Source organism: Drosophila kikkawai, chromosome 2L (assembly GCF_030179895.1).
Source record: "Drosophila kikkawai strain 14028-0561.14 chromosome 2L, DkikHiC1v2, whole genome shotgun sequence".
Classification (NCBI taxonomy): Eukaryota; Metazoa; Arthropoda; class Insecta; order Diptera; family Drosophilidae; genus Drosophila; species Drosophila kikkawai.
Window position 1 is genome coordinate 23,526,145 of NC_091728.1, and position 25,838 is coordinate 23,551,982.

A 25,838-nucleotide genomic window follows, 5' to 3' on the forward strand; every position below is an offset into this window, starting at 1 on the left:
AGCTCCCAGTGGGTTCCACCGCGACCCGATAACACTGGTTGGACTTGGACTGGACCCTTCTCCGTCGCTCCATCGCTCCATCACTGCATCTCTGCATTGCGGTGATAAAAAGAAAACAACCCGAGTCGAGCGCACGCCCACGGCGTGGTTGAGAGATCCCATGCCACAGGCAATCCGCTTCAGCAGGGCTTATCGCCATCGGCCACCACCAGACCGGGCCACCTTTGCCAGCCATCCAGACCCCGCCGGTTATCGGTCGAGTGTTGTTAATTTGATAGAAATATTGAAACATCATCCCGCCCGGCTGCCTGCAATCCGGATCGAACCGGATCCCGATTCCGATCCCTCGAATGTCTGTCGCCCAGTTGGGTGCTTCGGATTTGTTTTTATTTACGCCGAGATTCGGACCACGGAAAATTAATAAGCGCACACGCTCCTCCTCCTCTGATCCCCAACAGAAATATTCGCCAATGTGTGTTCGCGGTTCCTCGTACTATAAAAGCCTTATCAGTCCGGACTCCGTAGAGCTTCTGCCGCTGGTCCCTGGGAATGTCCAAGGGGGGGAGAACACGGAGGCTGGTCGCTGGATCTGAGGGGGATCTGGTGCTGATGGGAGAGAGACAATCCCGTCTTATCGATGCGCACGCTCGCGCGCCATACAAAGTTCATCCTGGCGGTGCCAGAAAATCCGGATTTTTTTCCTCCCGTTCATTTTCGGTGATTTAACGAGCGGCGAGCGCTTGGCAAACATAAAAATTAGGTTAGGCCGGGGTCCTTCATCATCAGGCATCGCCGTCTTCATCTGCGCCCAAGGCCACGCTCTGGAAGATTCCGCTGAACTGACCTCGCCACGCGCGACTGTACTTCGCTCCGCTGGCTTATTATGATGATGGCGCGCTCTATGGTCTGATTCCCTATCTATTTATAAATCATGATTCCAAATCTGTTCCGTTCCACTGAGGGGGGAATCGAGGGACTGGGAATCGGAACTGGGTAGTGGGGTCTGAGTACTGATCACTGGTAATGGCAATGAGTCCACCTGTTACAACGCTGATAGAGGGCAAGGGCTTATCAATGTCCCTGATGTCATGTTGTCTTTACGTAAGCCGCCGCCAGACCCCACTCGGTGGCCCGTGCAGGGTGGCCGGATTACGTCCGAACCGGGGGTGGGCAACACACGAAGGTGGAGCGAAGGTTGCTCCGCCAGTGTGTGAATCACGGGCCCAGACAGCGCCGCCTGATAGCGCTGATAGCCACTGCCGTAGTCGATAGCGGCAGCACCACCAGCACCCAGCAGAGCTGGCGGAGCACAGAACTCCCGCTTCCCGTTGTCGTGCCATTCACGTCATGGCGCAGAAACTTTCGGCGCAAGATATGGAACAGCGGCAGCGGCATGTGGCGTCGTCGTCGTCTGTTGACTGGAGATAACCATGTTATCACAGTGCTCCAGACGCAGAAGCAGCACCCACACACTGAGGTGAAAACGCCTGGCCAAACCCAAGAATGAAATTCTCTTACTAGGGATTGTATAAATATATAAATTATAATATACATGTGAATGTAGGAACGTATGTTTGGATAGCAAAGCAGTTTTGGGCGTTGGAGACATTCCCTAATGGCCTTGTTTTCAGTCAAACGTTTGGGTTATTCCGACCCTATACATCATACAAATATATTCTTGATCAGCATCAACAGCCGAGTCAATCTAGCCAAAGTTCTGCCTTGTTAACATAGAAAAAAGAGAACAAAAATGCCTTTCGAATAGATTTTTAATGATTGATTTCATATCCCTGTTTAGAATGCAATCTGCAAAAGAATACAAACATTCAGATTTCCAAAGCTAACCTTTTTTCATATTTACTTTATTTTCCATCTTAATTTTACATATTTAATTCCAAATTTAGTTCTCCTTGTTTACTAAAAAGAATTACTTCATCCTCGTAAGCTACATATTATTGTTTTTTATAATTTGATTGCTTGAATTTTTCTGAATCATAATTATGATTAACTAAAAGTACCAAGTACCAATGGTCATTGATAAAGCAGCTCTGTGATCTTGCTGAGGGTTGTTTATTCTAGATTCTATAGAATCTATAGAAACTAAGACCGCACAGTGACTTTTCTAGATTTTCTGGACTTCACCCTCACTTCCGAGCACACAATGTTGTCGCCACAAAAATACCCATTGCCTTTTCCGAGTGCACAGCTGGTGGCGAAGTTGACGTACTACCTGGGCCAGAGTCAAGACAAGGGCTGGAGGGGTTTGAGGGGCGCAGGGTGGGCTGCCTGGTACGGAGGTGGGGCTGTGCTGGCGGGGAATTCGCTTTGCGGTACGAAGTGCAAGTCAGGCAGACGGCACTGCGGCGATAACGCTTGCCCCCCAAAGAGCGATCATCGGGCGCACACATGCAGGATTGGCTGGCTGGCTTGCTGGTTTTCCACTTGTGCGTTGATAAGCACACCCAGACCGCCACCCGGCTTCTCCTGCCCCCGGCCCTCCCACACCCAGCACGGAGTTACACTCCCGTAGTGTGTGCTTTTGCCCCAGATCCACATTTGCCCCAGTCTGGGTCTAGATTTTTTTTCCACCGCGTACGCTCGCACGCACCTGCTCCGCTCCGCTCGGCTCTCTAGTGTTTTGGTTCCGACAGCCAGCACCGTGCTCCCCTGGCCCGTCTGCAGCCTTCGGCGCTGATAAGAGGCTACTACCATGTCCGTCTGGCTGTTCTTATCAGCGGCCGGGTTTCGCATATTACCCGAACGCCAGCAGGCGGGCGGCTCATTCGATCGCCGAGCGCCTTAGCGAGAGCACCAGTCTCCCAATCTTCTTCTGAAAACCTGCTCCCACCATGGATATCATAGTACAAAAGTCAATCTTCAACAGCGGCCCGGCCAGAGGCCCGATATACGAGCCCGCCGGCTACTACACTCCGTACAACACCCCGCCGTACATAGCTCCGTACTCACCGGACCCGGGCACTTGGCTGGCGGATCACCAGCCGCAGCACCAGCAGATGCAGCACATCAGGTTCCCAACTCCGCCCATAACGCCGCCGCGTCCAGCCACCGGATACGGCTCCGGTCAAGCCCACCTCTCGCCCGCCGCCCACCGTCACCACCGCAGCGAGTCCGTCATCATGAAGGCCCAAGGCCACAAGGACGAGATGTGTCCCAGCAGTCCCGTGGAGTACCATGATGATAGCAAGTCCTGCAGCAGTGCCAGCGAGTGTGGCACCAGTCATGACTTTGTGTGCAACTGGATCGATTGCGATAGGTAAGAATCGGAGACTTTATTGGGGGATTACTCAGTCTACAGAGGCAGAAAATATTGTAGCCAGGAGAGGAGTTAAAAAAATCAACTTTAAAAGAGTAATATTTCCTTTTGAAAGCTGGGAAATATGTATTTACTTTTTAAAAGATTTCAATTCAATTCAATTGATGACTAAGAATTAAATCCTCCCGGAACTTACCAGTATATTTTCCCTTAAAGCCTGTCTTTATGAATCTTTTAAACGAAATCATTTCGATCAGTTCTTGCATATATTCATATAGTACTTAGTTACCAGGCAGTTGACCATTAAAACTGATTACCAGATTCAACAGAAAAATCCAGCAGCCGTTGTCTGGAAACGGCTGAACTTGTGGACTGAACTTTGTGATAAAGCTTTTGTGTGGATTCATAGCGATAATAATACAATTTTAGATCAAAGTAATAAGGCCAAAAATCTATTTAATAGCCAAGATAAACAGTAATTGGATAAATAGAACTTAACGCTAAAGAAATATACTTTTTAAACACCTTTACTTACGTGCAATTCTCCGTTTCTCCTCTTTACAGGGTCTTTGACACACTGGAGGCCCTTGCCCAGCACGTCACCCAGCGACATGCCATTGCCTCTATCAGCGACGGACTCTACTACTGCCGCTGGCGGGGATGCCAGCGCAGTGAGCGGGGCTTCAATGCCCGCTACAAGATGCTCGTCCACACCCGCACTCACACCAAGGAGAAGCCGCATCGCTGCCATCTGTGCGAGAAGTCCTTTTCGCGGGCGGAGAACCTCAAAATTCACATCCGCTCGCACTCCGGAGAGAAGCCCTACAAGTGCAGCTTCGAGGGCTGCCAGAAGGCGTACTCCAACTCCTCGGATCGCTTCAAGCACACGCGCACCCACTCCATGGAGAAGCCGTACATGTGCAAGGTGGCTGGCTGCCAGAAGCGCTACACAGATCCCTCGTCCCTGCGTAAGCACGTGAAGACCTTCAAGCACAGCATCCACCTGATCGCCAGCCAGCCCCTCACCCTGCCCACGCACGCCATGCCCCGCCTCCTCGAAGCCAGCAGCGACTCGGCTTTCATGTGCCTGCCCGCCGCCGCCGGCAGCGTAGAGTCCACCTGCTCCTCCACCTCTGCCCGCTACTATGACGACGCCAATAACGAGCCCAGCGACTACTCGCTGAAGCCCAAGCCGGATGCGGAGTACTCGCCCAGCTACTGGCTAAGCGAACGGCAGCACAGTTACCTCCAAGGCGAGGACGACTTTTACGTCAAGATGGACGTGGAGTCGCCCCTGGATCTGCGCATGCACAGAATTTGAACTGGCAACTGATGATGCTCCTGTTCGCCCCTCGTCTCTCTCTTCCCCGTTTCTAGTCATTGTGTGCTGTCCCCCAGCTCTTGTCACTACTCCTAGATTACTGTTTAACCTGATTAAAGACTGTTGTATTTAAAAAGAGATTTGTGTTTAAGATGGGGAAATGGGGCGTGAAATGGGGATGCTTCAATGTGAAATTTCCTATAGATTCTGCGATTTTTTAAATTTTAAAGCTCTGGTTATCAAGTCTATTGATTTACGTTCAGAAAGACAGGGATTTCCCAAGCAAAAGTTGTAGAAAACACGACCTTAAAGTGATTACTTTGGTTAGCTTAGAAGTTGATGATTCTATTGAGGGGTAATATACGTGGCTACAAAAAAAGGATTCCAATTATCTATGGAGAAATGTCTCTATGAAGTAATTATTTTTGGTTAGCATAAAGCTTATATGCAATGATGTCTCCGAATAGTTACCAGTTATCAGCATAATGTATTTATTCTCCTCAGGAGAGAATTCTTCTGAAAGTTGTTACATTAAAGGCGCTTTAAGAGGGGATACATATGTATATGTAGACATTTTTAGCAATTTTTTTGTAGGAAATAGTCCAGCAATCGTCGCCAAACTTTTGAAATAGTTAAAAGTAGCATCGGAGATGATGAAAAAATGTTGTTATAAACAATATTTTATAAAATGGCGGACCTATGGAATACATATGTATATGCCGCAGCGCCTTGACCTTTGAGTTTCCCCGCTATGGACACGAAAGAGATCTTAATTCCTTTCGGAACTTTGCAAACAAAAATTATTCATATTGATTGATTGATTGATACGTTTATCTTCTATTCGAACCTAAAAAACTCAAAAGAAATTATAACAAATAAATTAAATAAAGTTTTGAAGGAAAAATTCTATTTTTAGGATATTAGATTTCACTTCCCACCATCTTAAATAATAACAATACTCATTTTTAATACCCCTATTTAGGTTCAAATTGAAGATAATTTCATGCTGATGATAATAATTTTTGATTCACTCCGATATGTTGCATAGTTTTTTTGTGAATTGTGTTCGTAACATAGGTAAAAAAGCAAAAATGTAGAGTGGAGAAAAAGCTGTTTAAATTTTTTGATGCGCTCACGTTTTTGGGAGTCATTTTGCTTAAAATCCTAAAACTGAACACCTTACGAAAGGCCTGTAATTATGTATTTCACCCTCTAGAGAACTTAGATTAAATGAGATTGGCTTGCCCTCGATTTTGATTATAATTAAATATTACGGAATGGAAGGCAGGGCACTTGTTGGTTAACGGTTCAACTTTTACCAAAACACAGACAGACAATACACACTAACAACCAATTGGAAAATTTCTCGTGACCACAACAGTCACTTTTGATAATACTTTTATGGGCCCAAGCAGCGCACCTCAATCAGCTCTGTTTATGGGGAATATCCCCTATTCCAGGGGCTCGCAAAGAGAACGGGCTATTTGAAAATATTTATTGTTTAAATGCTCGCATCTAGAGGAGTTCTTATTTTCACAACTGTTGATAACAGATTTAAATCTTCTTTAAGCGGCTTATAGGAATGTTAGTTTGTCTAGAGATAACCTTTCGGTTCTTTTACACTAACAACAAGAACAAACAAAATAAATAGCAAAGTATTTCACATTTTGGAAATAGATAAATACACTTTAAAAGCGGTATCTGCGTATATACTGGCAACGTACTACATACTTAGTAGAACTAAAACATACAAATTATGATTACACATTATTATTATGGTTGCACGCGCGTCGATTAAGGAAACTAATACGTTGTAATCCCGCGAAGATCCGAGATCCGGGAATCCGCTGTACACTCTACGCCCTGAAGAATCGTACGACGCGTACGATATATTGTCGACAGATCGGACACTCGTTGAGCACCTTGCCACAGCTGGTACAGGTGGCCATGTGGCCGCACTCGAGGAACACGCACTCGATGGGCGCGTCCATGCAGATTTTGCACAGCTCATCCGTGGCCAGTTTCTCCACAGCTGAACGGGAGAAAGTGGAGCCATTAAATAAATATTGCATCAGATTGCACACACACGCTCACCTGGAGCCTCCCGCATGGTTTTCCACAGCCTGCTGACGCGATCAAGCAGCTCCTGCTTCTCGCAGCAGCCCTTGTAGTCGACGCGGTGCAGCATGAGCACCTCCTTCAACTGTTTCACCGTCAATGCCTCCAAGTCTTTTCTGCAAATAATAAAAAAAAGGACACTTGACTTTCGACATTCTTAAAGTGACTCCCTCCGAACTCACAAGTCTTCAAAGTCTTCCAAGTTTACGAAGCGCGAATCAATGCAGGCGGCGGGCTCATAGTCCGAGGGTGCCGCATACACATGGATGCCTTCGTCGTCCCAGCGAATGTCGTCCTCCTGCGTTGGCGAAAACTCAATTGTCGGGGTAATGGGCATGTCCGGCGACCTTCCGCCGGCAGCCACGCTGATCGCGTCCACGCTCAGAGGCGAAACGGCATGGCTGCCCGACTCGGAGGCCTCAACCGACTTGGTACGTTGCTCCAGGTACGTGAGGAACTCCTGAAGTTCGCGCTTGATGTCCTCCTCGGACATCTGCGAGTTCTCCAGGTGCCGCCGCATTCTCTCCACATGCCGACGGATGTTTGTCTTGTTCTTGCCGCAGCGCTGGCAGCTGTTGCGATGCGAGTGGGCGTGCAGGCCGGACTCGGGCTGCTCGCTCAGCGTAGACAGTCCGAGGCTTAGGCCAGGTCCACCGGGTGCCACCGGCGACTCCTCATCACTGGAGTGGTGCCGGCGATTCAAGTAGCCATCGGAACGGCGCCGGGTCACCTTTTTAGTGCGCTGCGGCACGGCGGGATGTGACGCTGGAGTCGGATTGGCCGGACGCTGCTCCATGTTTAGGGCCTGGGTACTCTCGCACTCTTCCTGCCTGCCGTCCTCCGCAGGAGCCGGTCTGCCGCTTCGGAGAGTAACCTCCAGAATCTCCTCGGCGGCACTCGTGGTTGGCGTTGCGTCCACAGCCTCGATCCTGTTCACCTCCAGCACCTGCCACTGATCCAAGTGGCTGCTGTTGGTGTCCGTGGTGGCCTTACTCTCGTCAGAGATGCCGCCGATGGCTCCCAGCTCCTCGAAACTAGACTGCGACGAGGCATCCGCCTTGGAACTGCTCGAGCCCGGCTTGGAGCAGACCGGACTGGTGTTGTTGGCAGTTTCTAGGCCCCCAGGGCCATTTATGGCCGCCTCCAGGGCGGCATCAGGGTTCGGCACTGGTGGGACACTGTGGTCAGTTCGGAGCGACAGCGACACGCGCTCGCTGAACGTGGCCATAATCTCGTCGTCCGAACACTCGCAGTCGTCGGACTTGATATCACGAATGCCGTCATTGGCTGCCTGGCCCTGAGTGGACTCTTGGGACCCGCGGGCCCGGCTGTCGCTGTGGCTGGGGCTGCTTGGCGAGCCGTTGGCATCGCGGTTGCTCGATGCCGGCGTGGAAGTTGAAGGACTGCTGCTGCTCTGGGTGCCCCCATTAACGGTGGCCGCTGGCTGGACATGGACCGAGCCACTGCCCGATTCCCCGTTCACCGAGCTGGCGTACGTGGGAATCTCGCGCGTGGACACCCGCGGCTGCTCGAATATGTGTGAGGGCGCCTCGGCGGGCTGCCTGTTCTCCGGCGGCTTGCTGCTAGCCTTGGAATCGAACGCGGCGAACGAGTCGCTTAGGTTGTCGGTCAGGTTGGTGAAGAAATTTTGGCACGACTGCTTGAGGTTGTCGATGGGGTTGGCCTGCCCGCGGCCCGGACTATTGGCGGAGGCGTTCGAGCCGCGTCCGGTGTCCATCTGGGCCACATGAGCCAGCACCAGTCCGACCAGCTCCTCTTTCTCTGCAAATGATCGTCTGGGTAATCCGAGAAACCGTGTAACTGAAGACCGGCGGCATGACTCACCTAGACAGCCCTCAGTGGAAATGTGTTTGGACTGCAGATAGAAGATCAGGTCCTTCGGCTTGAGCTTCAGCAGATCCGTTCTGAGCAGCGGGCGCTGGGCAAAGATGGAGCATCGTTGGCAGCGCCTGGCCACAATGCAGTTGGCACAGTAGTAGCGTCTGCGGGAGAGGAGGCAAGTTAGGCAGTCAGGCATATCGAATGTCACTCCCCGGAATCCCCGGATTACTCACTTGCAGTCGAAGCAAGCGCGCTTGCGACGAAAGACGGTGAACTCAACACCGCAGCTCTCGCAGGGCATCTTGGCGGCCGGGGCTCTGGATGGTCGGTCAGTGGGGCTGCGGCCGGGGCTGCTTCGATCGACCCAAAGGCTGTATCCTTGCTCCTTCCTGCTCCCCTTCCGTCTGCTCACGCCCCGAGCGCTGGCATTGCATTTGTTTTTCAATGTCAACGCCGTGAATCACTGCTGGTGGTGCGATGTCCTGGCAGCGGTTTTCATGTCCGCCTCGCGGCGACTTGGTTACGACGGCACTGGGATTCCCCTCACAGCTGGCTCATGGGCGACGATTTCGAAGGGTCTTGCAATGATTTTGTAAATTTTTATCAGGCAAAATAGCAACTTTTAGTGCTGGCTCGACCACTCGCGATAGTATCGATACGCTGAATTGGTGTGCGCGAGCCAAGTCGATGACCAGATTGCAGTTATCGGTCCGAACACGTATCGATAGCAGCCCCGTGGGCGCTAGATTCGAACTCGAACTGGTTAATTTGCTTTAACTAAGACAAAAACATTACTCAGCTCGATTTCCTCTTTTTGTTGCTTTTATTTAATTCACATCCACTACTTACAGTTAAGTATGTAATTGTATGCATTTAAATATAGGTAAGTGCCATAAAATGTTGCAATCTTGTTTGTTGTTAAAATAATACATCAATTAGTCGCTAAGTATTATTATATACGGTCTGCCTTTTGCTCCGCCAGCAAAGTCATTTAGTTTGCTTCTTCCGTTGATTGAGCTTTTGCGAAATTCTTGTCTCGATAAGTCTTTAATTACAAAACAAATGCGTCCGTTGCTCCGGCCAAAATGTTTCCCATAATAACTGATGGCAGTTGGAGGAGGAGGTCCTCAAGCAGCGCCAGCACCGCATCGTTCGTTTTCAGTGGCTATACGTGTATGGTTTTCCCCGGCCTTCCAGCTTCCTTTTTCTTGGCGAGAACTTAAGCAGCAGCAGCAAGAGAGCTAGTAATCGAGGGAGAGTGAAAATGTACATGTGCTATTTCTATATTGGCGAGTTGAACGTTGCTTGTGGCCCTGAAGAGTGTGGAAGATACTGCTGCTGCTACTACGAGACCCGATGTGGGTCCTCGGGCTTGCAGCGGCTCTGCAGGGGATCGTCGTTGTTGTTGTCATCGTCATGGATGCCCGCCGACTCCAGCGCTCGGTTCTTCTCGTAGTCGACAAAGTCGTCGAAGAGACTGGGCCATGCTTCGGTGTCGTCATAATTTTGTATATCACATTGTTCCGTAAAGTTGAGGTACATGTTCCATGTATCCTTCGGTATGCGGCGAATATTCGGGTGCTTTTCGAGGAAGTGCATCCAGTTGGAGAAGAGATCAGGTGTTTGTACAGTGAACACTAGTTTCCACAGGTCGATGGCCATCTCCAGGGAGAGGACGCGCTGGTCGGGCTCCAGGCCAAAGCTGAAAGAAATCGATATTAGCCATTGCACAGAGATTCCCTTGGCGCCGGCAATGTCATACCGAAAGGTGAAGCGGTAGAGCTGCTTGAACATCTCGGCGTCCGCCTTAAGCATCTCAATTGTCTGCTCCAGCCGCAGCCGGATGCTCTCTATTGTGTCCGCCCGCATCTTTATCAGCCCCTCGATGAACTCGGTCTTGGTGAAGCGGCACATCTGCGAGGCATCCAGGCACCAGGCCAGGACGAGTATGGCGAACTCATCGGGCTGATAGTTGAGGTCATTGCACAGGCGCTCGATGCCGTCCGTGAGTATCATGTCCTCGTCGTCCGGATCTTTGTACACGTCGTATAGTTGGTTCAGGCTCTGGTGCGACACCTCCATGGACTCCTTGACAGCTGTGTGCGTTAGCGTTTGTGTTTGTGGGGGAGGAGGAAACGTGTGAGTAGTACTTTATCAAAGAGGGGCTGCTGACTCACCAGTTGTTATAATATCGCTCATGGTGGGCGCAGTGCCATTAAGCAAACCTAAAGACTTAAAACTATTACGCTTAGTATCACAATTGTTTGCTTTTGCTGGCTTGAGTGGAGTTCGGCTAGAGAGCAGCTCATCGGTTTCTGAGGGGAGGAATGGAATAGAACCAGGCGGTTACTGCAACTATCCATCCCATATGGACGGTATACTCACCGCGCGGCCGGTCGTTGTAGAGGGCGCAGCGCTCGTTGGCATTGGGATTAGTGCCCACCGAGTCGTAGCAGTTGGCCAGGCTGGTGGCCGCCGGGCAGGCGTTGGAGTTGGAATTGGAATTGGGGGACGAGGCGTTCGTTGGCAACGATTGTTCGGCGGCAGACTGGAAGCATTTCAGGCAATTGCCCATAGTGCGGGCGGGGTGCTCCTGGCTCCTGACCCCTGGCTGCTCCTACCCGGGCTGCCCTAGGAAGAGCTCGCGCTGGCTGCCAGTTTTGTGTGCTAACTTCTGGGTGACACTTGGGAGTGTGATTGTTGGAGGCTGTTATTGTTGTTGGCGTGGTAGTGACTCCTGCTGGACCTATTTACTGGGCATCGACGTTGGCACTGCGATTCCCGCTGGCTTCCCCTGATCCAGTTCTCCAGTGACTCTTTGTTTCTACTGCTACTGCGATTGCTACTGCTACTGCTGCTGCTGCTTCTGCTGTTGTTATTTTGATGCCTCCTACGCAAACGCACACTCATCTGGGTGTCTGTGTATACGTGTGGCTGTGGCCCTGTGGCCCAACTGCTGCAGCAATCACCACCACCACGAATCGCGCTCGCTTGTGCTCGTCGTGGTCGGCGCTTTTCACATCTTCACTTCAGCACATTGCATTTGCAGTTTTAGTTTAATTTTTTATTGACTTTATTAACTATTTTTTCCTCCGTTTTTCACTTGTTAAAATGTATCGATAGACTCCAATCTGAACCAGTGTTGCCAGATGAAAATTAGGTTCTCGTCCTAAAAAATCGCAAAATGTTGAAATTTCCCCTAAAAAAACCAGTGTTCCCCCTAAATTTTAAAAACCAGTTAATTTAAAAAATATAAGGAAGAAACATCGTCTGAAAACTCGGTTTTGAAAGCCTCTTCGTTTAAAAAAGTTTGCACATTTGTTCAGTTGGTTCAAAGTTGTTGCAGTTGTGGAATAAAGTTGGTCTAATGAGAAGAAGAGTATCAGCGGATGTGGTTGCTATTTTATTATTATTTTTTTATAACGTTTAATACAGAAAATGCTCTTTCAACGGAGGCATTGGAATATGGTAAGCTTAAAACCGACATGGCTATCTTTGAAAATATTTTATTTTAACAGCATCGGTTTCATCATTTATCGCTGCCCAATATTAAGATTTGTAGTAAATCATGAAATGTATTAATAGTATTAATACAAGTTTAAAAAACCCCTAAATATAGGGAGGGAAACCTCTAACCTGGGAAAATGGTATTAACCATTTCATTCCCAAAATTCCGTTAACCATTTCATTCTCAAAATTCTGTTAGTTCGTAACCAGGGCTGCACTTTCGATAATGAACTCGCAATCGGAACCAGGGCTGCCAAGAGCTGCGTGTCAACGATAGTTATTTTTATCGCTGAAAGTGTGTGTGTGAGAGAGAGCTAAAGTGGGCGATAAAAGTTAACGGACTTACAAACTATTTATGTTTGTGAGAATATTAAATTGTAGCTTTATTCCACTAAAAAAGGTCTATGCTGTCTAATTTTATAAGAATGGAAATTCAGAATAAATTGTAATTGGCAAATCTGCGTATTCTTAAAAAAATTAAATTAAATTAAACATTTTTAATTAAAAAGCATATTTTTTAAGTCTCCACAATCATATCTTATGTACTTTTATTTTTGTTTGTTACCTTAGAAACCCGTTACCTATAAGCATACTTTTATCGCTCACTGTCCGTAAGGTGAGCGCGCCGAAGTTTGAGCCAAGTTAACAATTTCATTCAACAACATGGAGTCGGAGTGGTAGAAAGTGCTTCCGGGTAAGTGCTGTAAGTGCATATTCTACCGATCGCGAAGGAAAAAGAAAACTTTCGGTTGGCCGAAAAAGAAAAGTGTCAAGTGGGAAAATCCCACCTCCTGTGCATATGAAAAGCGGTCATGAACGGGGACAGCAGAAACTCGATCCGCACCGAAATGTGTGTGTTGTTTGTGCTGTTTATTTACGGTGCAGGCCACCGTCGTGTGTATATCCGTGGTATAATGCTCGACTGCCCCCCGATTTTCGGCATTTTGGGCAATTGAAAACCAGCCAGCGCAAGGTTGACTGAACTTGGGGCAGCCGTTGTTATTGCTGTTGGTAGTTGAGAGTTGAGAGTTGGGCTTGAGCCCGATATGTTAGCCAACTCCAGCTCGACTTGTGTATGTACTGACGTTGGTAGTGCGCGTATGTGGCTAAGCGTGTGAGTGCGCGTGCGATTCTCCGGCCGAAGACACACTTTTCTTTTTTGTTTCTTTTTGGATTATTAATTTACAACGTGTGAACGCTGCTGGGGGAAAAAGGGTAACAAATGAAATCTGCTTAACGGACAACTCGTCGGCTCATCTTCCCAACACGCTTGTCACTCGAAGAAATTGGGGTACATACGAAGTATTTAAATACATAGTATATATAATTTCTGAAATATGATATTGAAAATAGTACCAAAGCTAAGTAAATATTATTGTCTTCTTAACTAGGTCTAAATTTATTTCAAATACTGTAAATAAATATCCATTAACTTAAAAAGTTTATGATATTTTTAAAGATTATAAAAGCCAGTAACTCAATCTGAAGTAAGAATTTATCGAACTGATAAATTAACTACTTTAAAGAGGGCTAGTCCTAAGTCAATAACAGCTGTATTCCATTACGATATCAATCGAAAAAAGACGGAAAAACCATTTTTCTATATCTGAAAAAACAACTTTTTCGGACATTTTAAACCTTTTTTTAATAACCCCTTAAATCACAAAATATATGATAGTATATTCATTTCCAATTATTATGCATTAGGTATACATAGCTTTGGCCATGGCCGACATTTCCCTGGGTATTTGGAGTATGTTGTCCATGTAGCCGGCCAGCTCATTGGCATTTACTTCGCTGGAATTCTGGCACCGAGATACATAGGGAGGAGTACGTGACTCGAAAATTTCTCCCTTCAGATTTTCGCACTCTTGGATCAGGTCATGAAAATCATAAGGGAGGCCCCGAGGTTTCCTGGTCATCTGTTTCTCTTTCTGCATATTCTCGCACTCATCAGTGAGGGCCTTCATATCATAGATCTTCGCAGTGTCAGGAAATTGTTTGCATTTGAAACCGCAATTAAAGTCCTTGATCCTAACCCAGCTTGAATTTTCCTCTGAATTGCTGAGAATGCTTTTAATCCACTCTCCAGAATTGGCCTCGGACTTTCCCTGGCGGCAGTTAAGCTTAGATTTTACCAGCAGGTTGGAAGTGTCCCTCTTAACTCTTAGGATTTCCTTAATCCACTCCTGTGACTTGCCTTTGGACTTTCCATGGATAAGTTTGGATTTTTGCAACAGGCTTTTGTGTTTCAGCGGCTGCCTTTTCACTACCGGTTTCTTCAGTGCTAAGTCAACTTTTGAGCAACTAACCATTTTGTAATTATGCCAGCAACCTGCAAAAGTATCCTGATTGGAAACATAGTTTGAATAGTCAAAGTGTCTCTTCCATTCCTCGACACTGGACCTCCATTGGAGGAGCCCCTGTAGAGGGGACTTTTGCAGCAGACTCTTCTGCTTCAGCGGTTCTCTATTAATTTCCAGTTCCTGCACTTGGGTGACGCTATCCGAAACTAAGCCCAATTCCATTTGGAAGCTAGAAAACTCAACTGGAATAAAACCAGAACCCCCAATAGGAAGGTTTGTGTCCTTCTTAATAATCCCTTGCTTCAGCTGATCCTCCTTTAATTGGGTGCATGAAACGCAGGGCTCCAGTGTAGAGCCTTGGACAGGCATGATTCCTTCAATGTCCTAAATTTGCACCCCTTTATAATGCTAATGATACTATACTATTCCGTGTGAATGTTAAATATGTGTTGGGAAGTACACTTCAAAGCCTATTCACAGGGGTTTGAGTTCCTTTCAGTTCCAGTTCGATACGAGAATTTCCAGCGCCCGTCTGATTGATAGATAGCACAGCCTCAAGATGTCTTCGGATCGGTTTCACAAGTGAGTACATGCAATTAATTTGGTTCTATCTTATCGCTTCCCCTCGGCATGCACAAGACTCATTAACGGCTTTGATAACCCCTGCAGAGCCGCTAAAGATGGGCTGCTGGATGTGCTGGCGGCGGCCACTAGAAAGGACACCAATGCCAAGGACAGTGACTCCATGACGCCAGTGATGTGGGCCGCCTTCGAAGGGCGGCTAGATGCGCTGCGGCTGCTGTGCGGAAGGGGGTGAGTCCCGGGAGTTACATACTGTTTCCATCCTCTCTGATCAATACTTTTCCATCTTCTTGAAAGTGGTGACCCCGACAAATGCGACCAGTTCGGGAATACAGCCTTGCACCTGGCCTCCGCCAAGGGTCATCTGCACTGCGTGGACTTTCTCGTGAAGTTTGGTGTCAACATCTACGCCTTGGACATTGACAAGCACAGCGCGAAGGACTTGGCCGCCATCAATGGAAGAGATGAAATCCTGCGTTACCTGGACGTGGCCACTGCCAACTTTGAGGCCAACGAAAAGTAAGGAAATTAAAAGCTCAACCTTATAGTACAACTTCTCAAAAGTTTTCCTTATATTTTTGCTCAGGAAAAAGTCCAAGGCCTTGAAGGAGCTGGCCGAGAAGAGTTGCGAGAAGCGAGTGCGTGAGTACATGAAGCGGCAGCAGCAGCGCCAGGATCCCGAGTACGCTGACCACAGTCCACCTAGCGGACCCAGCAAGTCGGGGAATATGCTCTCCACGCTTAAGCAGAAGATCTGGTCCAGCCAGGGCAATCTGAACAAGCCGGCCAGGGATCATCCGCCTCCGCCGCCGGCGCCCACCAAGTTCAGCGATCTGGTGGGCAGCGGGAGCAGCAGCAGTGGCGGCTCAACGATAGCCAGTCGAGCGGGCACAGTCCAGAAGCGACCGTCGCAGGCCCAGAAGCAGCACACCAGCTCGTGTCCGCACTCAAAGCTGTCCGCTGGCGACGGGGACTTTAAGGTCCGTGAACTGGAGCCGGATGGCAAGCGAACAATCACCTCGCTGACGGGCCTGCAGCGGGACTCTGAGGTGATGTATGTGGGCACCTTCAGCTCCAACGAGGACAGCGTGGGCAAACGCGGAAAGATCAGCGATGTCTTCGAGTGCCTGGAGGCCGATGAACCGGATAACAACGACCATCGCAGTGGCTACAGCTCGGCCTTGGCGCGATCCTTCTCGCAACCAGATATTCTGGGCGATGGTCCCTTGGCCCAGGAGCTGAATGAGGAGATGACCCTGCAGCGACCCGTGGGACTCTTCGATAGACCCACCATGTTGGGCAGTATTGCCTTCAGGCGATCAGTGACCGCCGCCTTGAGCCAGCTGCAACTGCACACGGACACCAGTTCCACGTCCACGATGCGAAATGCGGGCAGCAATCCTTCAAAGCCGCGAACTGGCGGTGGCAAGGGCCGCCTGTACCTGAACCTGTCCGACGACACGGACTCTGAGGGCGGAGGACACGACATCTACAGCGACGAGGACGATGACGATGACCGGGAGTCGGCGGGCAGTGCCCTGCAGCGCTTTCTGGCCGTCTGGGCCTTGGAGGAGTACCTGCCAGTGTGAGTGATCCTGGGAGTTTTGGGTTAAAGATTCCTGAATATGTCCTCTCTTACCCATTGCAGATTTCAGAAGCAAGAGATCGACCTGGAGACATTGATGCTCCTCACGGAGGCGGACCTCAAGTCGCTTGGTCTGCCATTGGGACCCTTTCGTAAGCTGACCTTCGCCATCCAGGAGCGACGCAATGCCCTGGCCAATCCCGGCCCCCTGGTGGATAGTCGCCTTTAGTTCAAGAATTATCGTTCTATTTGGTCTTAATACTTTTCAACACGTTCTACTAGCCTAGTGTACATACTAAATTAAAGCCTAATTTGTATCACCCAAAGACCTCGTCCACATTGAGTTAGGTTAGCCCGCCACCTGCTGCATCAGGTAGAGGTTGGCGTAGATGCGGTTGAGGGCCATCAGCTCGTCGTGGGTGCCGTGCTCCACCACCACGCCGCGCTTCAGCACGCAGATGAGATCCGCGTTCCGCACGGTGGTCAGGCGATGGGCAATGGTCAGGCAGGTGCGGCCGGAACGGGCCTCGTCCAGGGCCTGCTGCACCACCTTCTCGCTCTCGAGATCCAGCGCCGAGGTGGCCTCGTCCAGGATGAGTATCTTGGGGTTCCTGACCAGCGCCCGGGCAATGGCAATGCGTTGCTTCTGGCCGCCGGACAGCTGCGAGGTCTTGCCCAGCCGCGTCTCGTATCCCTGGGGCAGGGCACTCACGAAGTTGTGGATGTTGGACTTCTTGGCCGCCTCGATGATCTCCAGCATGGAGACGTCATCCCGGAAGTTGTTGCCATATGCAATATTCTCGGCAATGGTGCGATCGAAGAGCACCGGCTCCTGGGATACCAGGCCCAGCTTGGAGCGCAGCGTGTCCAGTGGGAAGTCTGTGCTGGGCACTCCGCTAAGGTTGACGGATCCCGAGACGGGATCGTAGTAGCGGAGCAGCAGCTGCACGCAGGTGGACTTGCCGGAGCCGGAGGGACCCACCAGGGCCACCGTTGTGGACTTCTTAATGGTGAGATTCAGGCCCTCCAGGATGGGAGTGCCCTTTCTCGTGGGGTACTCGAAGCCCACGTTCTCGTAGACAATGTCTCCCTCGGATTTCTAAATGGATTTAAAATGATATATAAGAAGTTATCTTAGCCAAAATCGTATGACAACTCACCTCTACCGTATTGTAGGGACTCTGGGGTGGATTGGGCTGCGTGGAGGTGGCCTTGAAGAGCTCCATTAGGCGTCCTGCGGACAGGATGGCATCATTTACATTCGGAGCATAGGCCAGGGCCTGTCCCAACATCCAAGAGCCAAAGATCAGGGCCTCCGCCACCTTGATAATATCCTCGTAGTCCATTTTATCGTCGGCCACCAGAATGCCGCCATAGTACATGGAGATACCGTAGGCCAAGAAGGGAGCAGCCTGTCCCAGGGCAAAGACAAGACCACGGAAGCGCACCTTGCGCCGACAGGCGGAATCCACGCGATCGATCTGCTGGATATACTGATCCAACACTTGTCGCTCCAGGCCCAGACCATTGACGGTCCTGATGTGGGTAATGGCCTCAACGGCCACCTGGGAGGCATCCTCCACAGCAGCCTTTGCTGTCTGGGCACTCTTCATGATGAAGCGACCCTCCAGGTAAACTGATAGACAGACCAGCGGCAGGGTGACGAGCGTGAGAAGCGTCTGCTGCCAGGAGAACACGAAGCCAACGACCATGCCGACCACCAGAGTGGCCACTGCCTGGAGCATGGTTCCCACACGGGCTCCAGTTGCCTGTTGATAATAAAATTCCAGACTTAGCAAACTGTAGGGAGGTAATAAGAATTTTAAAAACTCACCCCCTGAACGTTGGAGCAGTCGCTGGCCAGGCGGGAGCACAGAGCCCCCACCGAATTCTTCTCGTCGTCGAAATAGGCAATGTCCTGGCCCACAATGGTGGCAAAGGCCCGCTTCCTTAGACGCGTGGTCATCTTGACTCCAGCAGCGGTGAACATGTAGGTCTGGAGCATGTTTCCCAGTCCAGCCATCAGGCCAATGCCCACAAAGATCATCGAGATGTTGATCACCTGGCGACGCACTTCCTCGTCGTCGCCGTTTGAGAGAATGCCAAAGAAGTCGCCGAAGAAGAGGCCCCACAGCGGGAAGGTGGAGCCGTGCATCACGGAGGCAATGCTGCCCACCACCATTAGACGCCACTCTGGAGCATTGAGCTTCATCAGCTGGGTGAAGGACACTTTGGGCACCACTTCCTTTTGCTTCTTCTTCTTGTTGCGACGCTGCGAGCGACCTGGAAAATGGATTTGTTGAGATGTTAGTAAAGATTTTTTGAATATTAAAATGCTAAAAAATATAAATATTGTACCCTTAGATTCTTTTATTATACCCTTGCAGGGTATTATAATTTCAGTCAGAAGTTTGCAACGCAGTGAAGGAGACGTTTCCGACCCTATAAAGTATATATATTCTTGATCAGCATCAACAGCCGAGTCGATCTAGCCATGTCCGTCTGTCCGTCTGTCCGTCTGTCCGTCTGTCCGTCTGTCCGTTTCTACGCAAACTAGTCCCTCAGTTTTAAAGCTATCTCAATGAAACTTTGCATATAGTCTTCTATATGCTCTCACTGCTATATATGTCGGAACTGGCCGGATCGGACGACTATATCATATAGCTGCCATACAAATGTTCGATATATTTTTAGAAACAAAATTATAACTTTGCTGTTTTTCAACATTTTTGCACCATTTTTTAGATATGGCCATTTTATATTATTTCGGAATTTTGGTAAAAATTTTATGAAAATCGGACGACTATATCATATAGCTGCCATAGGAACGATCGGGAAATTAATAGAAAAAAAATTATAGATTCGTTGTTTTTCAACGTATTTTCATCTACTTCGGGATATAAGCTTATTTTATTATTCTAGAATTTTGGTATAAATTTCAAAATAATCGAACAACTATATCATATAGCTGCCATATAAACGATCGGTAGATGTAGGGAAAATGTAAAGCTGGAAATGCAAAACTGTAACTGTCAAACTGTAAACATAATAAGTATAGGTAAAATGTCATGAAATAATATCTGCAAGGGTATACAAACTTCGGCGTGCCGAAGTTAGCTTCCTTTCTTGTTTTTGTTTTAACATATTTTACCTTTAAAACTTTGATTTGGCTAGAGATATTTTGTCAGTAGTCTCCTGATTGATTCTTAAAAGGAACTTTTTATTTCTAAGATATCTATTAATTGGTTTTTAAAATTCTTTTGTTTATGATTTTACATTTCTTTATATATTATATCTTTATAAAGTTATTTTCATGTGTATTCCTAATCTTTTTTAATAAAATATTTCGTATAAAGCTTTTCAATGATTCAATTAAAACTTACAAATCTCAAACTTTATTAAATAATAAACTTAAATTTTTGTTTTGGCAAATAATCAAATGAAAATATAAAAATTAAACAAAATCTAAACCAGTTTCAGGTACAATATCTTATAATATATAATCTAAAAGCAGACCTGCAACACTTTATGGGTTATAAAATTACTTCTTTTATCGTTCCTTCCATTTTTTGTGTTTAAAAAATTTTCATTCTGTATAAGAACACCAAATTTCCCATAAAAGCGTGGTAGTTTATGCACTTCAAGCCACTGGTTTTTCAAGGCTATGTTCTTTGAGTTTTACACAGGAAAAACTAGGTTCTTGAGTTGAAAAATTATAGGCATAAAAAAATTATTTAAAATTCTAATGGTAAAAAAACTAGAGAATACAATTTATATTCTTTAAAATCAAAACTAATTCTTATAAAGCAATAACTTTTCTTAAATATGTTCCTTTGCCAAAATACTTTAAGTGTAACCTTCTGGTTTCCACTTCTGGTACTTACGCTTGCGTCGCGTGCTGGCTCTAAATCCGCTTTCCCGGCTGCTGCCCGTTTGTAGCTCCGGCTGCCCGTCCTCCTCCTCATCCTCCTCGTCGTCATCATCGTCGCTCTCCTCGTCAGACAGGTTCTGCGTCTTTTGCAGGGGCCGGGCCTCGTCCCCCTCCGCCTCGGTGGCCTCCTTCCGCCGCGTGATGTTGACCAGGTCGCAGTAGAGACCCCTGCGCTCCATCAGCTCTTCGTGGGTGCCCTGCTCTGCCACGACGCCATCCTTGAGGAAGACAATCTTGTCCGCATTGGTAATGGTGGACAGGCGATGGGCCACCACCAGAGTGGTGGGTCCTTGGCTGGCCAACTCCAGGGCGCTCTGCACGCGCTTCTCGGACGTGGGATCCAGGGCAGAGGTGGCCTCGTCCAGGAGAAGCACCTGCGGTTGCCGCACCAGCGCCCGGGCGATGGCAATGCGCTGCTTCTGTCCGCCGGAGATCTGGGCACCCTTCTCGCCCACCTGGGTGTCGTAGCCCTTGGGCAACCTGCTGATGAAGTCGTGGCAGTTGGCCGCCCGCGCTGCCTTCTCGATTTCCGCCTGGGTGGCGTCGGGCCTTCCGTATCGGATATTCTCGCCAATGGTGGTAGCGAAGAGAACCGGTTCCTGGCCCACCACTCCGATCTGGGAGCGGAGCCAGCCGACGTTGAGTGTGCGAAGATCCCGTCCATCCAGTTTGACGCTGCCCGCCTCGGGGTCGTAGAATCGCTGCACCAGCTGGATGAGGGTGCTCTTGCCGCACCCGGAAGCGCCCACAAAGGCCACCGTCTGGCCCGGCAGCACGTCCACTGTCAGGCCCTTGAGGATCTCCACGTCGGGACGGGCAGGGTATCGGAACCGGATGCCCTCGAAGCGGATGTGCGCGGCAATGCTCTCCGGTCGGTCACCCTTCTCGTCCATGGGGTCCACCTGGGACGGCCGGTCGATGATGTTGAACAGCGTCTGTCCAGCGGCAGTGGCCACGGCGATGGCCTCCACATGGGGCGAGGCGAAGCCCAAGTTCTGGGCACCCATGATTACAGCGAACAAGACGATGACCAAGACGGCAGGCGTGTAGACTCGATCGGGCAGATCTCTTTCGTCCAGAATGAGGGTAACGCCATACCAAATGGCCAGGGCCATGCACAGGTAGATGATCAGCCAGGAGATGGCATTGCCCAGTCCCGAATACAGGCCCTTCTTGCGACCGGTGGTCTCTGCTGGAATAAGTAGCTTTCCGAAACGAACATTCTCCTTCTCCTGACCACTAAAAGCGAACACCGTCCGGATGCCGCTGAAGACCTCCTCGGCCACATTGGCCGCATTGGAGTATGCTTTTAGCTCCTTCTCGGCCAGCGAGCCCTGAAGCCGGGCCACCACACTGGTGGCCACAATGATGAAGGGCACACAGCTGAGCACCACCAGGGTGAGTTTCCAGCCATAGACAAAGGCGGACACGATGCCGATCACAAAGGTCATGATCAGGAAGACCACGATCACCACCTTCTCGCCAATGCCCTCCTTGAGCTTGTCCAGATCTCTGAAGGGGTTAAAAAATGTAATAAAATAAATTATGAATATATTGAAAGGGAAGGAAGTGGTGTGATTTAAGATTGCCTAATGGTTTTTTCACATTGCTGGGATGTATAGAATTCCATACTCCCAAAACTAATTGATTTTCCTGCTCCCTAAAGAGCATACAATTCCTGTAGTACATTTTTATTAATATCTCCCTGAGCGATCACTGAGGAAATTCATGAGGAGGATCAGTGATGAGATATCCCTCGATTTAGCTTAATTATCAAATATAAAAACTTCAATATTTTCTGACTCTGGTTACAATAGAGAATATCTAAAAAATAGCTTTAATATATTAAGCCTCAAGTTTACTTAGTTGCTTGTATACATTTCAAACTCAAGACTCACAACCCACTCAGCAGTCAATCGAAAACCCAAATGCAAATTTCACTCATGAATATGCAACGAGTTCCCCGCCTTATTATTTGATAATTACCCCAGTTCCTCCTATAATAATAACTATGATTAAGGTAATTCTCGAATTACTTCTGTTTGACTATATTAATATAATTAAGATAACTATGTAACTAGTTCTAAAAACTTACTCTGTCATTTTGCTGGCAAAGTTGGATCCCGAACTGGTGTCGTACCAGGCGATGTCCTGACGCAGCATGGCCTCCAGGAAGAGCTTGCGGATGCGGTCGATCTGGTTGAGGGCGATCCTGTTGGCCAGGTCAATGGCCAGCGTGATGAGCAGAAACATGGCCACTGAGCCCACCAGACTGCCAATGCCAAAGGCAATGGAGTCATCGATGATGGCCTGCCTGTTCTCCTCTTTACTGGCATTTGTCCTGTTTAGGGCGGAGCAAATGGGTTTATAAATCCAGATTTTTCTTGAACTTGGACTTGAAACTTACAATTGCTTGCCGCCACCGAACATGGTGAGGGCAAACGAGGGCGAGGATGTGCCCACGCCCACTGTCCGATCCACCAGCAGGGATGTGAACTCTCCATAGATGATCATGAAGTATGGTATAAAAACGGAGGCGCCGGTGGCCACCAGCAGGCTGAATATGAAGACGCAACGCTCGCAGGCGGTTGAGTATCTGAACTGGAGGTTGCCAGGATGACGAGAGCTTATTAGAATCCAGTGGCAGGATCTCCAGGATAGTTGAACTCACCAAATCAAAGTAACTGTATTTTTTGGCTGGCCCAGCGCCTGAATCCTGGGCCTGAAAGTCACCTGCCTGGGGCAGCTGTGAGTCCTCCTTCTTGGCCATTGTGTGAGATACTTGATGACTATAAGGCCTAAGAACAAAGCAGGCAATTAGTAAACAAGTCTAGAATTTGGGCACTATAATTTAGTGGCTGCCAATTAAACAATTAACCGCACAAGACTAGGTTTTATCTGGTAAATCGGCCATTAACGAGGGGCTGCTATCACCAGCACACCTCAAGCGGGTTCATTGGCACCAATCTCTTGACAAAGAGCATTTATTCTGTTTGCCAATATTTTAGTTTATAAATTAAAATTAAAATGTTATTACTTTCTTCACACCAACACAATGTATTATTCTGTTTCCAGAAAAGGGTTTTTTCTCGCTTCAATTAAATGGTAATTAGTGTCTATCTATGCATCTCGGGCAACACGTAATAAATAAACCATTACTAAAGCTAAGAGCCACTAAATATTACACCATTTATCACGCTCCAGTGTGTGCAAAATGCATTTATGGTGGCACTCATTATATAAAACATCTCGGCAGTTAGTTACACACGGCTTGCAAAGGGCCTCTGGCTGGATTAATCAGCCAGCAAAAAACAATTTTCCCAAGTCAATTTAAGGAAATTAGTTCGATTGCGCGAATGAAAAAGCGTCCATAAATTAATAAATTAGAAGCAATTGGAAAGCGAGATATGTATTTTTTTGTATTTATTTATTGCGATTGTCAATTGCCAGGCGACTTGCACTTCCCCGGTACTGGCAGCACTTCAAAGATACGGATACTTTTCAACTTAATCAGTTGCACTTGCTCTGCGCCCACTTACTTAGCACGTGCCGATTTCTGCGGACACCGTTTAAACTCGCGATCGAAGAACTAACTAATGTATGTATATCTTTTGGTATTTGGTCAAAACACTCGAAAGTGCCGAGAGACGTCTGCTGCCGGCGAGTGCGCGATCTGAACTGGACAACCATCGCCTCGACGGCTGCGACAACAGCTCGGTTTCAGATCTTGACACTCGGGTCTCGGCTTTTGGAATTGCAGGCAGATCGACATCGGCTAAGAGTGTATATAGTCCGTGTGTGTGTGGGTGAGTGGATTGAGGCTATAAACACGATCGTATAATTTAATCGGGGCTCCCCCTGGCAACCGCTTGCGTCCGAGGTGAAGACTCATTCCTGGGACTATCCTTTGGGCTGAATTACTGTGACATTAACACTAGTTGACTCAGATTTAGTTTTATTGCAATAAACTTTAATTTACCTTAATTTCTTAACTTTTATCTGTATATTTATTTGTCTTTCTCGAATTTTTAACTAGCTTAAAGAGTATTATTAATAATTCTATTATATTTTCCTAAAGTTTTCCTTAAGTCTTATTGATATTATTGTTTGATTGTTGACTTTTTGAGTTTAATAAATATTATAATAGGGCTCTGTTAATTATATAGTGCTAAAAACATTTAAGATCAGTTTATTATTCATTCTTATTAATTATTATATTGTAGATTATTAAGATATTTAGTAATAATATTAATAAGACTTTATTATAGAGTTTATATTAATGTAGAATTATATTTTAATATAATGCTATAATTTTTAAAGATCAGTTTCTATATTTTTTTGTAAGATATTGTTAAATATTCTTTGAGTTAATAAAGAGTAGTATTATGTAGTTAATATATTCTAATTCTATAGTTGAATTTTAGAATTTTTACAGTTTTTTAGGTTTATTATTTTGTATTAATTTTATATAAAAGTTATTTATTTAATTTATGAACTTTTGGTGCAGGATTAACAACCTTAACAGCAAATAAATTTAAAGAAATTTAACTGTATAAAAGATGTTTTAAAAATTTAATTGTTTCTGATCAAATATTATTTTTTTTTTATTACATTTTTCCTATATAAATAATTGTCTTTTCAATACTTTTAGATAATTTTAATTTTTAAAAATTTTAAGATTTAAGATTGCAGAAAATGTGAAGTGTTATTATTATTATAATATATTTCTGATATAAAAAGTGGTTTTGTTTTCCATATTTTAAATTATTTTTAAATTTATTTTTTTTATTGTATATTTTGACGTTAAATTGTTGTATTTTTAATACCGTAAAACCATTTTTAAACTCATAGTTTTAAGTATTCCGTAAAATATTTATTTTGATGACCAGTGTAGGTGTCTAAAGCTGTTATAGATGCAGATTAGCCCGATTAGATAGCCGTGTCAGATCAATTCGGCGTTACGCTGGCGCTTATCAGACTCTCATAACCAGTATTTGTCTAGACCCAACGCATATCGGCGATACATGTTATTGTTTTGCTGTGTTTTTTTTTCTCGTCGAGCAGAGTTTAACCAATACTTAAGCCTGGCCAAGATGCATGGCGTGTATTACACATGCGCGCATGGTTTTCCCCTTGTTTTTTTTAAGCAGAATTCATAAGATCGGGGGACTAACCGAGAAGAAATCTGTATCTGTATCGCGTGCGACCGAGATGATTCATCCGCTCGCTGGCTCAGGTGTGCGGTGGAATACCTGTGCGAAATAAGCGTGGAGGCATTCCCAGCGCCGCCTTTCCCCACGAGGAACGAGGAACCGCTGCCACTTCCCCAATCCGATCCGGGCGATTTCTAATTATAATCAATCGTCGTCTTG

General features: G+C 47.2%; 5 protein-coding genes across 7 annotated transcripts; 2 read left to right on the forward strand and 3 right to left on the reverse strand.

Moving 5' to 3' along the window:
• The first annotated feature begins 2,772 nt into the window (after positions 1-2,772).
• Positions 2,773-4,733, forward strand: sug (sugarbabe). The gene is made up of 2 exons (XM_017177007.3): positions 2,773-3,274; positions 3,839-4,733. Exons 1-2 carry the CDS (start codon positions 2,850-2,852, stop codon positions 4,593-4,595), a joined length of 1,182 nt encoding a protein of 393 aa, XP_017032496.1. The 5' UTR covers positions 2,773-2,849; the 3' UTR covers positions 4,596-4,733.
• A 1,340-nt stretch (positions 4,734-6,073) lies between these two features.
• Positions 6,074-9,228, reverse strand: LOC108081827 (uncharacterized). The gene is made up of 5 exons (XM_017177067.3): positions 8,789-9,228; positions 8,559-8,716; positions 6,896-8,495; positions 6,690-6,829; positions 6,074-6,627 (listed from the first exon to the last, which is right to left on the reverse strand). The coding sequence occupies exons 1-5, from the start codon at positions 8,854-8,856 to the stop codon at positions 6,452-6,454; spliced, it is 2,142 nt and encodes a 713-aa protein (XP_017032556.1). The 5' UTR covers positions 8,857-9,228; the 3' UTR covers positions 6,074-6,451.
• A 127-nt stretch (positions 9,229-9,355) lies between these two features.
• SCCRO3 (defective in cullin neddylation 1 domain containing SCCRO3) lies at positions 9,356-11,678 on the reverse strand. Its single transcript, XM_017177026.3, has 4 exons — positions 10,941-11,678; positions 10,733-10,870; positions 10,318-10,651; positions 9,356-10,257 (listed from the first exon to the last, which is right to left on the reverse strand). Exons 1-4 carry the CDS (start codon positions 11,128-11,130, stop codon positions 9,900-9,902), a joined length of 1,020 nt encoding a protein of 339 aa, XP_017032515.1. The 5' UTR covers positions 11,131-11,678; the 3' UTR covers positions 9,356-9,899.
• Positions 11,679-12,699: 1,021 nt separating this feature from the next.
• Sans (SAM_USH1G_HARP domain-containing protein Sans) lies at positions 12,700-16,764 on the forward strand. Of its 2 annotated transcripts, XM_017177021.3 has the most exons (6): positions 12,700-12,756; positions 14,868-14,950; positions 15,038-15,181; positions 15,248-15,469; positions 15,537-16,535; positions 16,599-16,764. In XM_017177021.3, exons 2-6 carry the CDS (start codon positions 14,928-14,930, stop codon positions 16,762-16,764), a joined length of 1,554 nt encoding a protein of 517 aa, XP_017032510.1. In that variant the 5' UTR covers positions 12,700-12,756; positions 14,868-14,927. The 2 variants fall into 2 exon arrangements, with proteins under 2 accessions (XP_017032510.1, XP_017032513.1); XM_017177024.3 differs by lacking the exon at positions 12,700-12,756 and having other exon boundaries at positions 14,817-14,950.
• Mdr49 (Multi drug resistance 49) lies at positions 16,760-24,159 on the reverse strand. 2 transcript variants are annotated; one of them, XM_017177020.3, is made up of 8 exons: positions 24,006-24,159; positions 23,138-23,264; positions 22,874-23,067; positions 22,562-22,807; positions 20,420-21,978; positions 18,370-18,818; positions 17,696-18,304; positions 16,760-17,634 (listed from the first exon to the last, which is right to left on the reverse strand). In XM_017177020.3, exons 2-8 carry the CDS (start codon positions 23,234-23,236, stop codon positions 16,885-16,887), a joined length of 3,906 nt encoding a protein of 1,301 aa, XP_017032509.1. In that variant the 5' UTR covers positions 23,237-23,264; positions 24,006-24,159; the 3' UTR covers positions 16,760-16,884. The 2 variants fall into 2 exon arrangements, with proteins under 2 accessions (XP_017032509.1, XP_070141083.1); XM_070284982.1 differs by lacking the exon at positions 24,006-24,159 and adding an exon at positions 23,504-23,524.
• Positions 24,160-25,838: the final 1,679 nt, after the last annotated feature.